Source organism: Papio anubis, chromosome 20 (assembly GCF_008728515.1).
Source record: "Papio anubis isolate 15944 chromosome 20, Panubis1.0, whole genome shotgun sequence".
Taxonomy (NCBI): Eukaryota; Metazoa; Chordata; class Mammalia; order Primates; family Cercopithecidae; genus Papio; species Papio anubis.
In genome coordinates, this window is record NC_044995.1 from 34851156 (window position 1) to 34868251 (window position 17096).

Sequence of the window (17096 nt, forward strand, 5' to 3'; positions counted from 1 at the left end):
CACAGCTCTAAGACTTTCCTTGAAAGCTTTAGAGAAGCCCGTCACGATGGCTCACGCCTGTAATCTCAGCCCTTTGGTGAAGCCGTAGGCGAGAGGATTGCTTAATGCCCGGAGTTCGAGACTAGTCTGGGCAACATAGCGAGACCTCGTCCCTACCAAAAAAAAAAGGGGGGGCAGGGGATGGGGGTGGGGTGAGGGAGGTTAGCAAATAATGGTTCCCAGGGCTTGGAATTACACAGCCTTGGGTTCAAGTCCCAGCTTTGCCCCTTGCTTGATTTATGTTCTTGTGCCCTTTATAAGCCTCAGTTTCCCCACTGGAGACTGGAAAAAGATCTTGGAGTCTCTGTTCTAGAATGGAAAGGTCGATACGGAGAGAAGAGTGTGGGAGCCTCGTTTGGAGAGGAACAGGACAATTCGGAGGCAGGGGCTGGGAGGCAGGGGCTTGGGAGACCCATTTGCAGAGAGAGGGCCCCGGCCGCGCACTCCCGGGCGTCCCTCAGACCTTAGACTGCAACCCCCTTCTCCGCCTTGAGCCAGGCCCCATCCTCCCGCAACCTCGGTGCACCACCAAAGGGGCGGGGTTGTTGCTCCCAGAGCCCGCCTCCACTCCGGAACTGCCGCCTCTGATTGGGCTTGTAACTAGGCCAGGTCAATCCGCAGCTGCGATAGGCCGAAGTGCCCGCCCGTCGGCACATTGCTCCGCCTACTCCGGGGAGGAACTTAAAGGGCCGGCTCTTTTCCGCGGCCGCGGGATGCCCCTGTGCTGACCGCCGGGGGCCGGTGCCCGCCCGCGTAGACGCACCCGGCCTGACCCCGCGCCACCATGTAAACGGCGCCAGCAGGCGGACGCTGGCTTCTCCGCCTGGGACCCCTCCGCCCCGACCCGGGCCCCGCGGCCCTCGATGAGGTGAGCGGGGAGCGGGCCCCAAAAGGAGAGATCGAAGCCCCGGGGCCTCCACTTCGGAGGAGTGGTGTCCACCAACCCCGCGTTTGGGCTCCTAGGAAGCCACGGAGCCCCAGTGGGCTCGACCCCGCTGCAGGAATGACGAACACCTGGAAGGCGGGGGCCAGGGGCGGGGAAGCGGGACTGGGGTGGCGCCTGTGCGTTGCCCTCTGCAATCCGGGATTAGGGCCCCACTCGAGGTGCGGGGCACAGTCTGCTTCTCCTCCAGTATGTCTGGGGCCACTGCGGGCTCAGTCTTGGGCGTGCGTTACCTTAGCGGCGCCCAACCTGGGGTGGGGGGCAGGCAGGCAGTTGGCCCCATCTCCAGGCCCTAGACACCTAGACAATGGGGGTGCACTGCTCGGGTATCCCCCCTTAGGTTATGTAACCGCCTGTGGTTGCCATGGACACGGGGGCGGGGGTGGCCCAAGGAGTGGGATGGAGGCTTGGAGGCCCCCAGCCAGGGCCTTGCCTTTCCCATCCTCTTCTCCACCTCCGAGGACTTGTGTAGCAGATCCCCAGAATCCAGAGTGCCAAGGAGGAAGTTCAGAGTCTAGCTTCCTCTCAGAGTATCTGGGTCTCAGCTTGGCCCTCTATGAAACAGACCCCGGCTCACCCCGGTCTAGAGGAGCTAAGCAAGGCTTTCTGTGGCTCAGTTCCCAACCCCCTCTCCCAGGGCCTCATCTTTCAGGAGTCAGATTCAGAGCCAGGAGTCTCACTGGGGGCTCACCAAAGACTTGCACATTTTAGATGCCTTAGGAGGCCATGGGGATATGTGAGTTAGTGAGTGTATACCTGGATGAGTTAGTGAGTTAGTGCATACCTGAATGAGTAAGTTAGTGTATACCTGAATGAATGAGTTAGTGTATACCTGAATGAATGAGTTAGTGTATACCTGAATGAATGACTTAGGAGGCCATAAATGGTATAAACTCCAGCTTGTGGGGAGGGGGTGTCTTCAGGCTGGTCCATGTTTGCCAGAATGTCCCCTTCTCCAGGAACATCCCCCACCAGACCCCACCACCTTCCCTGTGGACACCCTATGGGGTAAGCCATAGCCACCTCTTTCTCTCTGAGGATAGGCTAGGTGGCCCAGGAGGGTGTCTGACTACCACAAAGGCACTGCCCAGACAAAACATCTCAGGGCAGGATGGCTCACACCTGTAATCCCAGCACTTTGGGAGGCCGAGGCAGGCAGAACATTTGAGGTCAGGAGTTCAAGACCAGCCTGGCCAACATGGTGAAACCCCATCTCTACAGAAAATACAAAAATTAGCTAGACATGGTGGCACCTGCCTGTAATCCCAGCTACTGAGGAAGCTGAGGCAGGAGAACTGCTTGAACCCAGGCGGGGGAGGTTGCAGTAAGCCGAGACACTGCCACTGCACTCCAGCCTGGATGACAAAGTGAGACGGTCTCAAACACACACACAGACACACACACACACACACACACACACACACCCCTCAGTGCCATGGCTCACTTGCTCTGGCGCTCCCCACACTGGAGTCTACAAGGGTTCTGCTAAGGCTCAGGGGAGTGCATGCTGCAGGGTAGAGGGTTCTCATTGAGACAGCACCTGAACTGGCTGCTGTCCCCACTCACAGGACACACCATGCTGACCGGGGTGACCGACGGTATCTTCTGTTGCCTGCTGGGCACGCCCCCCAACGCCGTGGGGCCATTGGAGAGCGTCGAGTCCAGCGATGGCTACACCTTTGTAGAGGTCAAGCCCGGCCGCGTGCTGCGAGTGAAGCATGCAGGACCCGCCCCGGCCGCTGCCGCACCTCCGCCATTATCCGCATCCTCGGATGCAGCCCAGGGGGACCTTTCTGGCTTGGTCCGCTGTCAGCGCCGGATCACCGTGTACCGCAATGGGCGGTTGCTGGTGGAAAACCTGGGCCGAGCCCCTCGAGCCGACCTCCTGCACGGGCAGAATGGCTCTGGGGAGCCGCCGGCCGCCCTGGAGGTGGAGCTGGCCGATCCAGCGGGCAGCGATGGCCGCTCGGCCCCCGGCAGCGGCAGCGGCAGCGGCAGCGGCAGTGGCAGTGGCGGGCGGCGGCGGCGAGCCCGGCGCCCCAAGAGGACCATCCATATTGACTGTGAGAAGCGCATCACTAGCTGCAAAGGCGCCCAGGCCGACGTGGTGCTGTTTTTCATCCATGGTGTCGGCGGTTCCCTGGCCATCTGGAAGGAGCAACTGGACTTCTTTGTGCGCCTAGGCTATGAGGTGGTGGCTCCTGACCTGGCGGGCCACGGGGCCAGCTCTGCGCCCCAGGTGGCCGCAGCCTACACCTTCTATGCGCTGGCTGAGGACATGCGAGCGATCTTCAAGCGCTATGCCAAGAAGCGAAACGTGCTCATCGGCCATTCCTACGGGTAAGTGAACCCTGGCACGTGGGGTGGGGGTGAGGGATGGGGGTCAGCAGGGCCTGACAGTCACAAAATACTGAGTTTTTGGCTGGGCCCTGTGGCTCACGCCTGTAATCCCAGCACTTTGGGAAGCCGAGGCGGACGGATCACCCGAGGTCTGGTGTTCGAGAACAACCTGGCCAAGGTGGTGAAACCCCGTCTCTACCAAAAATACAGAAATTAGCCAGACATGGTGGCACGCACCTGTAGTCCCAGTTACTGGGGAGGCTGAGGCAGGATAATCGCTTGAACCAGGGAGGTGGAGGTTGCAGTGAGCCAAGATTGCACCACTGTACTTCCAGCCTGGGTGACAGAGTGAGACTCAGTCTCAAAAAAAACAAAAAAACAAAAAACTGAATTTTCAGTCCAGATGCCACTGATGCCTGTAATCCCAGTGCTTTGGGGGGCCAAGGCAGGAGGATATCTTGAGGCAAGGAGTTGAAGACCAGCCTGGGAAACATAGGGAGACCCTAGCTCTGCAAAAAGTACAAAAATTAGCTAGGTGAGGAGGTGCACACATATAGTTCCAGCTACTTAAGGGGCTGAGGCAGGAGATTGCTTGAGCACGGGAGGTTGAGGCTGCAGTGAACTGTGATCACACCACTGCACTCCAGCCTGGGCAACATGGCAAGACCCTGTCTCTCTTTTTTTTTTAAAAAAAAAAAAAAAAAAAAAAGAGCCAGGCACAGTGGTGCACACTTGTAGATGGATCACTGGAGATGAGCCTGGACAACATGGCAAAACCCTATCTCTTAAAACAAACAAACAAAAATCCTAATTTTTCCCCTTGAAAAAAATCCCATTTTTTATTATTTAAGTTTTACTTTTTCTTTTAAATAGAGATAGTGTCTCACTATATTACCCAAGATGTTCTTTAACTCCTGGGTTCAAGTGGTCTTCGCACCTCAGCCTCCCAAAGTGCTAGGATTACAGGTGTGAGTCATTGTGCTCAGCCTTAATTTTTTTTTTTTTCTTAGATGGAGTCTCGCTGGGTCCCCCAGGCTGGAATGCAGTGATGAGATCTCGGCTCACTGCAAGCTCCACCTCCCAGATTCATGACATTGTCCTGCCTCAGCCTCCTGAGTAGCTGGGACTACAGGCACCGCCACCACACCTGGCTAATTTTTTGTATTTTTAGTAGAGACAGGGTTTCATCATGTTAGCCAGGATGGTCTCAATCTCTCAACCTCGTGATCCTCCCTCTTCAGCCTCCCAAAGTGCTGGGATTACAGGTGTGAGCCACCGCGCCCAGCCAATTGTCAAGTTTTAAAAAAATAATATAAAGATGGCAGGGGTCTCATTATGTTGCCCAAGCTGGTCTTGAACTCCTGGGCTCAAGCCATCCTCCCTCCTTGGCCTCCAGACATGGTGGGATAACAGGCATGAGCCACTATACCAGGCTGAAAGCTCCCATTAACATATGTAATCAGACAGGGATTTCCATCATCACTGATATTATTTCACATTGTTCTAAAGCAGTGTTGCTCAGGCCAGGTGCAGTGGCTCATGCCTGTAATCGTAGCACTTTAGGAAGCCAAAGCAGACAGATCACTTGAGGTCGGAAGTTCAACACCAGCTTGGCCAACATGGTGAAACCCCATCTCTACTAAAGGTCCAAAAAATTAGCCAGGCATGATGGTGCGTGCCTGTAATCCCAGCAACTCGGGAGTCTGAGGCAGGAGAATCACTTGAACCTGGGAGGCAGAGGTTGCAGTGAGCGGAGATCACACCACTGCAGTCCAGCCTGAGCAACAAGGTGAGACTCCGCAAAAAAAAAAAAAAAAAAAAAAAAAGCAGTGTTGTTTAATCCCAGCACTAACATTTTTGGCCAGGTTATTTTTTTTTTTCTGTGGGGGGCTGTAGGATGTTTAGTAGTATCTCTGGCTTCTGCCCAGTTGATGCAACTACACAATATAGTGTTGATCATGACAGTCAAAAATGTCTTCAGAAGTTGCCAAATGTGCACTGGTGGGCAGAATTACCCCTGGGTGAGAACCACTGCCTTAGACTAAGTTCAAAAGTCAGCTGCCCTGGAGATCCCTGTGCATTCAGGAAGGGCTCATTGGAATTCTGTAAATTATAGGCATTTACAAAGGCATGGGTTACTGAAATTCACTCCTGCTTAAAGGGCAGGTAATATAACCTAAAACTTACCAATAACCCTTCCATGGAAGGCTTGGTCCCCAGGGCTTGACCACTACCAAGTGGCCTCATTCTTTCCCTTATCCAGGAAGAAAGGCAAGATTGGAACAGCCAGGTGGGTTGAGCACCACTATTTTAGCAATTCTAGCCTATGCAATTAGACAAGAAAAAGAGGCCGGGCGCAGTGGCTCACACCTGTAATCCCAGCACTTTGGGAGGCCGAGGAGGGCAGATCACGAGGTCAGGAGATTGAGACCATCCTGGCTAACATGGTGAAACCCCGTCTCTACTAAAAATACAAAAAATTAGCCAGGCATGGTGGCGGGCGCCTGTAGTCCCAGCTACTTGGGAGGCTGAGGCAGGAGAATGGCATGAACTCAGGAGGCGGAGCTTGCAGTGAGCCAAGAACGTGCCACTGAACTCCAGCTTGGGCAACAGAGTGAGACTCTGTCTCAAAAATTAAAAACAGAAAAAAGAGAAAAAAAGAAAAATAAATAAGTGGCCAGGTGTGGTGGCTTACACCTGTAATCCCAGCACTTTGGGAGGCTGAGGTGGGAGGACTGCTGTAGCTGAGGAGTTGCCAAAGACCAACCTGGGCAACATAAGCAAGATCTTATCTCTACAAAAAATTAAAAAGTAAAAAAAAAAAAAAAAGTAAAAAAAGAAAACAAGGAAGTTACATAAGTATCTAAAAGAAAGGAATCCAGACTGAGAGGTAACAGCTCTTGTTTGTTTATATTTGTTTATATGATAACATACTCAAAAGTTGATGCTTATGATAAAGTATTCCTCTAATTAAATGAGCATCCACCTGCCAGGCACAGTGGCTCACACCTGTAATCCCAGCACTTTCAGAGGCTGAGGCAGGCGGATCACGAGGTCAGGAGTTCAAGACCAGCCTGGCCAAAATGGTGAAACCCTGTCTCTATTAAAAATACAAAAATTAGCTGGATGTGCTGACAGGCACCTGTAATTCCAGCTACTCAGGAGGCTGAGGCAGGATAATCATTCGAACCCATGAGGCGGAGGTTGCAGTGAGCCGAGATTGCACCATTGCATTCCAGCCTGGGCAACAGGGCAAGACTCTGTCTCCAGAAAAAGAAAAAAAAAAAAACACCCACCTATCATAGTTCCCATGACCCCATAACAATGCTATGAGGTCAGCACATTTACAACTTCAGGAATGTGGAGGCTGAAGCTCAGAGAGGTGAAGCAACCTGCCCAAAGACATACAGGAAGTCCCTGACACAATCACGTCTGCCTGACTCCTGTCTGTATCCTTTCTTCATTACGGCAGGGGCTGGCAAACGTTTCCTTAAAGGGTCAGATAGCGAATATTTTAGGTTTGCAGGTCATACAGTCACTGTTGGAACTTCTGATAAAACTTTATTTAGGAAACATTTTTTGGCCATGCACGGTGGCTCACGCCTCTAATCCCAGCACTTTGGGGGGCCAAGGTGGGCAGATCGCCCGAGGTCGGGAGTTTGAGACCAGCCTAACTAACATGGTGAAATCCCGTCTCTACTAAAAATACAAAAATTAGCCGGGCATAGTGGTGGGCGCCTGTAATCCCAGCTACTCGGGAGGCTGAGGCAGGAGAATCGCTTGAACTCGGGAGGTGGAGGTTTCAGAGAGCCGAGATTGTGCCACTGTGCTCCAGCCTGGGTGACAGAGCGAGACTCTGTCTCAGAAGGAAGAAAAAAACAAAAAACTTTATTTAGAAAACATTTTTCAAATCTCCAAAAGTGTTAACTGTATTTACAAAAGCAAATGACTAGCCCAGAGGCTGTACATAGTTTGCTGACCCCTGCTTTAGTAGGAATGAGGAACTGAACTTTGGGGGCTCCTCAGGCCATGCCCTCCCATTTTGTATAAGGAAGATAGATATGTCTTGCCCAGAGGCAGGTGGCGGAACATCCTAAAAGGGAAGGGATAGTAGGAAACCGTGACCTCCTCTGGGCAGCCAGAAGCATTTGTTTAATCAGATTGCTTTCCTAACACTTGCTGATAAGTAATTCTTACTGCTTTCGGGTCATGGTGACTTTCAGAATCTGATGAGAGCCAGGCACAGTGGCTCTATAATCTCAACATTTTGGAAGGCCAAGGTGGAAGGATCACTTGAGCCCAGGAGTTCAAGACCAGCCTGGGCAACATAGTGAGACCCCCATCTCTACAAAAATTTTTTAAAATTAAAATAAAAAGTCTGGTGAAGCTTCTGGATCCAGATTCTCTCTTCAAAATGAGTTCCATCCTCAACACTCAATCTCACACTTTCACGGTATTTGAGAGGCCGCCCCCATCCCTCACCCCTTCAGGTGTCCATGGACCCCAGGGGAAGAATCTTGCCTTTCAAGGTTCTTCTTGAACCTTCTGGGTAAGGGGAGGACACGAACCCCCTCACCAGGCCGGGTGTCACAGCTCACACCTGTAATCCCAGCACTTTGGGAGGCTAAGACCAGAGGATCGATCGCTTGAGCCCAGGAGTTCAAGACCAGCTTAGCCAACATAAGCTTAGCCAACATAAGGAGATCCTGTCTTTATAAATTTTTTTTTTTTTTTTTTTTTTTTTTGAGCTGGAGTCTTGCTCGTCGCCCAGGCTGGAGTGCAGTGGTGTGATCTCCGCTCACTGCAAGCTCCGCCTCCCAGGTACTCGCCATTCTCCTGCCTCAGCCTCCCGAGTAGCTGGGACTACAGGCGCCCGCCACCATGCGCAGCTAATTTTTTGTATTTTTAGCAGGGACGGGGTTTTACCGTGTTAGCCAGGATGGTCTCGATCTCCTGACCTCGTGATCCGCCCGCCTCGGCCTCCCGAAGTGCTGGGATTACATACGTGAGCCACCGCGCCTGGCCATAAAAATTTTTAAAAATTAGCTGAGCATGGTGGCACATGCCTGTAGTCCCAACTACTCAGAAGGCTGAGGTGGGAGGATCACTTGAGCCCAGGAAGTCAAGGCTGCAGGGAGCTATGATTATGCCACTGCACCACTCCAGCCTAGGCAACAGCAAAACCTTGTCTCAAAAACAGAACAGGCCAGTCCCAGTGGCTCACGCCTGTAATCCCAGCACTTTGGGAAGCCAAGGTGGGCAGATCACTTGAGGTCAGGAGTTCTCGACCAGCCTGAGCAACATGCTGAAACCCTGTGTTTACTAAAAAATACAAAAATTAGCCAGATGTGGTGGTGAACGCCTGTACTCCCAGCTACTCAGGAGGCTGAAGGAGAATCAGTTGAACCTGGGAGCCAGAGGTTGTAGTGAGCTGAGATTGCATCACTGTACTCCAACCTGGGCAACAGAGTGAGACTCCCTCTCAAAAACAAAAACAAACCAGGCCAGGCGCAGTGGCTCATGTCTGTAATCCCAGCACTTTGGGAGGCCGAGGTGGATGGATCACCTAAGGTCAGGAATTCAAGTCCAGCCGGACCAACATGGTGAAACCCCATCTCTACTAAAAATACAAAAATTATCTGGGTGTGGTGGTGTGCGGCTGCAATCCCAGCTACTCGGGAGACTGAGGCAGGAGAATCACTTGAACCCAGGAGGCAGAGGTTGCAGTGAGCCAAGATCGAGCCACTGCACTCCAGCCTGGGCGACAGAGTAAAACTCTGTCTCAAACAAAAACAAAACAAAACAAAACAATACAAAATGGTCACTGCTTGTATCCTCCTGACCGCCTCCCTTCAATCCTCCCATCACCCCACCCATTCCGGGCAGTGTCTCTTTCTGCACATTCCTGGCACATGAGTACCCAGACCTAGTGCACAAGGTCATCATGATCAATGGCGGGGGCCCTACGGCGCTGGAGCCCAGCTTCTGCTCAATCTTCAACATGCCCACCTGCGTCCTGCACTGTTTGTCGCCCTGCCTGGCCTGGAGCTTTCTCAAGTGAGTGCCCCCATCCCAAAGGCCGTGATCCTGGCCCTGGCGAACCCAGGCGTCTGCTCGAGTTGGACGGGAGGGGGGCTGTACTGCTGGGACTAGGGCTGGCATCGGGGGGCACCCTGCAGCAGGCGGGCTGGCGTGAGGGGCTCTAGCGGTGCCTCTATCACCACCAGGGCCGGCTTCGCCCGCCAAGGAGCCAAGGAGAAGCAGCTGTTAAAGGAGGGCAACGCTTTCAACGTGTCGTCCTTCGTGCTCCGGGCCATGATGAGCGGCCAGTACTGGCCAGAGGGTGACGAGGTCTACCACGCTGAGCTCACCGTGCCAGTCCTGCTTGTCCACGGCATGCACGATAAGTTTGTGCCCGTAGAGGAAGACCAGCGGATGGCCGAGGTAAAGGAGGGCACCCGGGGCGCCACAGCTACAAATCCCCAGGGTGCAGCCCAGGAGGGGCGTGGCCTCTGCGGGGGGCGTGGTAGTGTTTGCTGGGCGTGCTTTCTTCCCAAGGGGGCGTGGTCGCCAGGTGGGCATGGTGTCTAGATGCTGCATCTTGTTCTGACCCCAGGCAAACAGGAGCATTAGGTCTAGCATCAAAGGTATAATCTAGAAAGCAGGGTTGCCCTGGACAGGTGTTAGCAATTATGCACCGTCCCCCACCGCGTGTAAGAAGGCTCTCCTCACAGCGGAGGATTTGTATAAGAGACCAGTGACTATATAATTCTAGGAGACCGGCACCAGGGGATCTTTAGATTAGAAACCTTAATTAGCGAGTTCAGATTAGAAAGGGTCTGGGGATCCTTAGCACTTAGAATAGCCTTGGATACGAGCCTGGCGAGGTGGTTCACGCAGATAATTGCTGCAACTTGGGAGGCTGAGTGGGGCGGATCGGTTGAACCCAGGAGTTCAAGGCTGCAGTGAGCTATACTCGCACCACTGCACTCCAGCCTGGGCGACAGAACAAGACCCCATTTCTCAAAAAAAAAGAAAAAAAGAAAAAATTAAAGTATAGCTCTGTACTGGTGGTTCTTAACTAAGGAAGATTCTGCCCCCAAGGAACACGTGGAAATGCATGGAGACATTTTTGGGTGTCACGACTGAGGGGGAGGGGGTACTACTGGCATCTGGTGGATGGAGGCCAGGGATGCTGCTCAACACCCTACAAATGCGCAGGATGGCAGCCCCACACCAGCTACCCCCCACCCCCACCAGCAAAGAATGATCCAGCTCCTAATGTTGGATCCTCCTCCGGGTCAGGCGCGGTGGCTCGCACCTGTAGTCCCAGCACTTTGGGAGACCGAGGCGGGCAGATCTCCTGAGGTCAGGAGTTGGAGACCAGCCTGGCCAACATGGTGAAACCCCGTCTCTACTAAAAATACAAAAATAAGCCGGGTGTGGTGGCGCGTGCCTGTAATCCCAGCTACTCGGGAGGCTGAGGCAGGAGAATCGCTTGAACCCAGGAGGCAGATGTTGGAGTGAGCCGAGATTGCGCCACTGCACTCCAGCCTGGGTGACAGAGCAAGACTCCGCCTCCAGAAAAAAAAAAAGAAAGAAAGAAAGAAAGAAAAAAGAAAATCCTTCTCCGGGCGTGCTGTACACACTTAATAAATGCTGGATGCCTGAATTCTGGATGAATGCTGGATGCCTAGTTCGGCTCCAGCAGGGCGACAGGCCATCCTCTAGCTCCCCCTTGAGTGGAAGTGGAGAGATGCAGGGTAGATGGGAGGAGGGACTTTTGGATGCTGCGGGCCAAGTGTGGATGGCGGAGTCCCAGGGAAGCCTGGCCTCTCGCTCCACCCTCCTGCCCCCGCCTACCCTGAGCCCCGCGTCTTCCGCAGATCCTGCTCCTGGCATTCCTGAAGCTCATCGACGAGGGCAGCCACATGGTGATGCTGGAATGCCCCGAGACAGTCAACACGCTGCTCCACGAATTCCTGCTCTGGGAGCCCGAGCCCTCGCCCAAGGCTCTGCCCGAGCCACTGCCGGCGCCTCCAGAAGACAAGAAGTAAACGCCGGGTCGGCGGGGCATCGCTTGGTGAGCACAGCCGCAGCAGGAGGAGGCCGGAGCCTGCGCCGGGTCTGCAGCGCAGACCACCTGGGCGGGCCGTTCGCTCCGGTGGGCGGGGCCAGGTCAGGGAGACGCCCCCAGGCTGGCTGGGCGGGGCGTGGCATCTGAGAGAGCCCAGCGGACACTCCGCTCTCTGCTTCGGTCCCGCGGGGCCCATCGGCGTTTCGGGGTTGCAGCCGGGACCCTCGCGGAAGATGACCTTGTACAGAAGCTCTCCCCCACTTTCCCCACGACGCCACGGTCGAGGCAGGCCCCCCACCCCGCTCTCTGTCTTCCGTGTCAGCCGTGCTTGATCCTGGGACCCACGATCCCCACGGGGACCCTCGGGGCCCCATCCCGTTGCCCGAGACCCTCCCTACCCCCCATTCCTCGGCGCTGGGAGCTATTTTTGTCCAAGGTGGGAGGGATGGGGGGGCTAGCGCCACCGAACCTGCACATCTCAACCTGTAACTCAATAAACAGAAGTGACAATCGGAGTCTCCGGACCTGTGCTGGGTGACCACAGGGCAGGGTGTTCACCGCCCGGAGCCTCAGTTTTCCCATCTGCAGACTGGGCTCAGGCTGATGCCTCGAGCTCAGGATCGACTTCGACAATGTCTGGGATCCACGTTAGCTTCCTGAATTTCCTCTCACACCTCAGAAGGCTGGGCCTCCTTGGACAGTATTCCCCAGGGCAGGAGGCAACTTAACAAGAGGTGAGCCCAGCCGGACGTGGTGGCGCGGTGGCTGACGCCTGTAATCCCAGCACTTTAGGAGGCCGAGGCGGGGGGATCACGAGGTCAGGAGCTCGAGACCATCCTGGCTAACACGGTGAAACCCCGTCTCTACTAAAAATACAGAAGATTAGCCGGGCGTGGTGGCGGGCACCTGTAGTCCCAACTACTCGGGAGGTTGAGGCAGGAGAATGGCGTGAACCCAAGAGGCAGAGCTTGCAGTGAGCCGAGATCGCACCACTGCACTCCAGCCTGGGCAACAGAGCGAGACTCCATCAAAAAATAAAAAATACAAAGACGAGCCAGGAATGGTGGCGCGCGCCTGTAGTCCCAGTTACTCCGGGATCCTGAGGCCGGAGAATCGCTTGAACCTAGGAGGTGGAGGTTGCAGGAGCTGATATCGTGCCACTGCACTCCAGCCTGGGCAACAAGGCGAGACTCCGTCTCAAAAAAAACGAGATGAGCCCTTCCCTGGCCGGAAGAGATCCAACCGAGGTTTAGGTAAAGATCGGGGTAGGTGCTGCATGGAGTTAGAGTTGCCATAATTGAGCGCCCACTGTATTCCAGGCTGTGTTTTGAATGCCTGCCACCCACTGGTTCATTGAATTCGACTCATCCAACCCCACCCAGCAAGTTAGGATCTTTTACTATCCTCATGTTATATCTTTCAGCTTGGTTTAGGGTCACCTTTGTCAAGAAGATTTTTCTTTTGAAACCACCAAATCTGTGTTTTAGTTTTTTGGTGTGGTTTTTTGTTTTTTTTGTTTTTTTTGTTATTGTTGTTGTTTGTTTGTTTGTTTGTTTTTTGAGACGGAGTCTTACTCTGTCGCGCAGGCTGGAGTACAGTGGCGCCATGTCGGCTCCCTGCAACCTCCGCCCCCCACCCCCTTCAAGCGATTCTCCTGCCTCAGCCACCGGACTAGCTGGGATTACAAGCGCTTGCCACTGCTCCCAGCTAGTTTTTGTATTTTTAGTAGAGACGAGGTTTCACCATCTTGGCCAGGCTGGTCTTGAACTCCTGACCTCGTGATCCACCCGCCTCGGCCTCCCAAAGTGCTGGGATTACAGGCGTGAGCCCCTGCACCTCGCCTACATTTTATTCTGATCCATGTATATCTAGGCCTATCTGTGGTTCCTGTGTATTACAGGAGGAGGGAGGAAATCTTTCCTTAGGTTCTATCCTTTCCCCACGGGTTTGGGAGCTCCATCTTTAGTTTAGACCAGGGGGGCAATTGTGTGCATTGGAAACTTCTGGTGACATTTTTAATCACCATGTTTGGGGGTACATGGGTGTTGCTGGCTTCTAGTGGATGGAGGCCAGGGACGCTGTTCATCACCCTGCAATGCACGGGACAGACCCCACAGCAAAGAATAAGCCAACCCCAAGTGTCATTAGGGCCAAGATTGGAAAACCCTGTGTTAGACAAATCCCATCTCTTCTGGGGGCTCTAGATTCTTTACCAATGTTCTGTTTGTGTATTCTGGAGCGATGGCACAGTGTCATAACTCCTGTGGCTTTATTATTAGATTTGGCACCTGAGAGGCATCCCTGTTTCACATTTTTTTTTTTTTTTTGAGACAGAGTCTTGCTCTGTTGCCCAAGCTTGAGTGCAGTGGCACAATCTTGGTTCACTGAAGCCTCAGTCTCTTGGGTTCAAGCGATTCTCTTGCCTCAGCCTCCTGAGTAGCTGAGATTACAGACGCCCGCCACCACGCCCGGCTAATCTTTGTATTTTTAGTAGAGACAGGGTTTCACCGTGTTGGCCAGGCTGATCTTGAACTCCTGACCTCAGGTGATCCACCCGCCTCGGCCTTCCAAAGTGATAGGAATACAGGCGTGAGCCACAGTGCCTGGCCCCTGTTTTACACTTGAGGAAAGTGAAGCACAGAGAACGGTTTCTTCGGCTCAATTACAAGTGGTCGAGCCCAAACCCACTCCAGAAACTGGACTCCTAATCACAATACCAGCCATTCCCCCAGGAGCAGCCAGGAGCTCAGCAGTGGCGAGGCCGCGGAAACTCGGCCCAGGTCACAGCTCCCCCCCTGCGGGACCTGGTTGGCTAAACTGCCGTGATGACCGGCAGGTCCTGAAGCCAATGAGGCGGCGGATCTCTCCAAGTCCCTAAATCCACTGGGCCCTTTGCAGAAGCGACTTCCAGAAGCTTAAATGCCCTGGACCCGCTCGCCCGCCTGCCCGCCCGAAACCAGACCGCTGATGTCTCACCAGGATGGCGACTTGGTATTTACTGAAGATCTTTGCACATGAATGGTCTGAAGTCTCGTAGCATCGCTGGAAGTCGGGTTATTACAGTAGCAGTAGTGGTGGTGGTGGTGGTGGTAGTGGTAGTAGTAGTACTAGTAGAAGTATTTGAGACGGAGTCTCACTCTTTCACCAGGCTGGGGTGCAGTGGCGCGATCTCGGTTTATTGCAACCTTCGCCTTCCAGGTTCAAGTGATTCTCCTGCCTCAGTCTCCCGAGTAACTGGAATCACAGGCGCTCACCACCACACCCGGCTCATGTTTTGTATTTAGTAGAGACAGGGTTTCACCATGTTGATCAGGCTGCTCTTGAACTCCTGACCTCAGGTGATCCACCTGCTTCAGCCTCCCAAAGTGCTGGGATTACAGGCATGAGCCACCACGCCCTGCAGGGTTATTATTAATAATCCCCCCCCTCTTTTTTTTGAGACACAGTTTGGCTCGTTGCCCAGGCTGGAGTGCAATGGCCCGATCTCAGCTCACCACAACCACCGCCTCCCGGGTTCAAGCGATTCTCCTGCCTCAGCCTCCCAAGTAGCTGGGATTACAGGCATATGCCACCACGCCTGGTTAATTTTTGTATTTTTAATAAAGACGGGGTTTCTCCATGTTGGTCAGGCTGGCCTCGAACTCCTGACCTCAGGTGATCTGCCTGCCTCAGCCTCCCAAAGTGCTGGGATTACAGGCATGAGCCACGGAGCCCGGCCAATAATCCCATTTTATAGTGGAATAAACAGGTTCCCAGAAGCAACAAGGGAGGCTGGGGTTGCACAGTGATCCTGAAGAGGGTCCTGGCCCTGCTCACGCCTCATCACACAGGCAGCCTCTTGAGGGCCCCCACACCTCCCCTTCCTCCAAAAAGTTTTCGCCTGGGCTGCACTGCTAGACACTTTGGGCTCTGAGCCGCACACTTTGCTCACATGACCTTATTTTTAAATTTTTATAGTTTTTTTTTTTTTTTTTTTTTTTTTTTTTGAGACTGAGTCTGGCTCTGTCGCCCAGGCTGGAGTGCAGTGGCCGGATCTCAGCTCACTGCAAGCTCCGTCTCCCGGGTTTACGCCATTCTCCTGCCTCAGCCTCCGGAGTAGCTGGGACCACAGGCGCCCGCCACCTCGCCCGGCTAGTTTTTTGTATTTTTTAGTAGAGACGGGGTTTCACCGTGTTAGCCAGGATGGTCTCGATCTCCTGACCTTATGATCCGCCCGTCTCAGCCTCCCAAAGTGCTGGGATTACAGGCTTGAGCCACCGCGCCCGGCGTAATTTTTATAGTTTTTTTAAGAGGCAGGATCTTGATGTCACCCAGGCTGGAGTACAGTGCTGTGATCGTAGCTCCTTGCAGCCTCCAACTCCCAGGCTCAAGCAATCTTCCCACCTCAGGCTCCCAAGCAACTGGGACCACAGGCCCACCCACCACATCCGCCTAATGTTTTTACTTTTTGTAGAGATAGAGTCTTGCTATGTTGCCCAGGCTGGTCTCAAACTCCTGGGCTCATGCTATCCTCCCGCCTCAGCCTCCCAAAGTACCGGGATTACAGGCGTGACGCCCAACCCTGACAAGACCACATTTCGTCCTTACAATGATCCCCTGGAGTAGGACCTCTTTACTGCCCCCACTGTACAACCGAGGAAACCCAGGCTCAGAGAGGTAAAATACTGGTCCGAGGTCTCACGGCTGGGTAGCAGTGACCTTGGCTCTTGAGCTGGGTAGATACCCTGAGTGCAGCTGAAGATTTGCCAGTCCATCCCGCCATGTGGGTGTCCCATGTCTGGGAGGTAAGAGCAGGCTCTATCCATTTTGACAGGAACAAGCTGCCAAAGTGTTACCAGAAAGGGGTCCTGATCCAGACCCCAAGAGAGGGTTCTCCAATCTCACACTAGAAAGAATCCAGGGCGAGTTCATAGAGTATAGTGAAAGCAAATTTATTAAGAAACGAAAGGAATAAAAGAATGGCTACTCCGGCCGGGCGCGGTGGCTCAAGCCTGTAATCCCAGCACTTTGGGAGGCCGAGACGGGCGGATCACGAGGTCAGGAGATCGAGACCATCCTGGCTAACCCAGTGAAACCCCGTCTCTACTAAAAAATACAAAAAACTAGCCGGGCGAGGTGGTGGGCACCTGTAGTCCCAGCTACTCGGGAGGCTGAGGCAGGAGAATGGCGTAAACCCGGGAGGTGGAGCTTGCAGTGAGCTGAGATCCGGCCACTGCACTCCAGCCTGGGCAACAGAGCGAGACTCCGTCTCAAAAAAAAAAAAAAAAGAATGGCTATTCCATAGACAGGGCAGGGCTGCTGTTGCCCATTTTTATGGTTATTTCTTGATGATACGCTAAACAAGGGGTGGATTATTCATGCCTCCCCTTTTTAGACCATATAGGATCTAAAGGGTAACATCCTGATGTTGACACAGCATTTGTTTTTTTGTTTGCTTCTTTGAGACGGACTCTCGCTTTGTTGCCCAGGTTGGAGTGAAGTGGCACAATCTCAGCTCACTACAACCTCCGCCTCCCAGGTTCAAGTGATCCTCCTGCCTCAGCCCACCTAGTAGCTGGGATTACAGGCACGTGCCACCATACCCAGCTAATTTTTGTATTTTTAGTAGAGACAGGGTTTCACCATGTTGGCCAGGCTGGTCTTGAACTCCTGACCTCAGGTGATCTGCCCACCTTGGCCGCCCAAAGTGCTAGGATT

At 53.6% G+C, this 17096-nt stretch overlaps 1 protein-coding gene across 1 annotated transcript; it reads left to right on the forward strand.

Annotated features, from left to right (window-relative positions):
• Positions 1-679: 679 nt before the first annotated feature.
• Positions 680-11914, forward strand: ABHD8 (abhydrolase domain containing 8). The gene is made up of 5 exons (XM_003915126.4): positions 680-907; positions 2551-3322; positions 9209-9379; positions 9550-9766; positions 11209-11914. The coding sequence occupies exons 2-5, from the start codon at positions 2559-2561 to the stop codon at positions 11377-11379; spliced, it is 1323 nt and encodes a 440-aa protein (XP_003915175.1). The 5' UTR covers positions 680-907; positions 2551-2558; the 3' UTR covers positions 11380-11914.
• Positions 11915-17096: the final 5182 nt, after the last annotated feature.

Bases quoted from the DNA above. Each gene is read 5' to 3' on its own strand.
- ABHD8 (XM_003915126.4), top strand. From the start codon at position 2,559: ATGCTGACCGGGGTGACCGACGGTATCTTCTGTTGCCTGCTGGGCACG. The intron at 3,323-9,208 runs GTAAGTGAACCC...CATTCCGGGCAG, and splicing joins CTCATCGGCCATTCCTACGG to TGTCTCTTTCTGCACATTCC. The intron at 9,380-9,549 runs GTGAGTGCCCCC...TATCACCACCAG, and splicing joins CTGGCCTGGAGCTTTCTCAA to GGCCGGCTTCGCCCGCCAAG.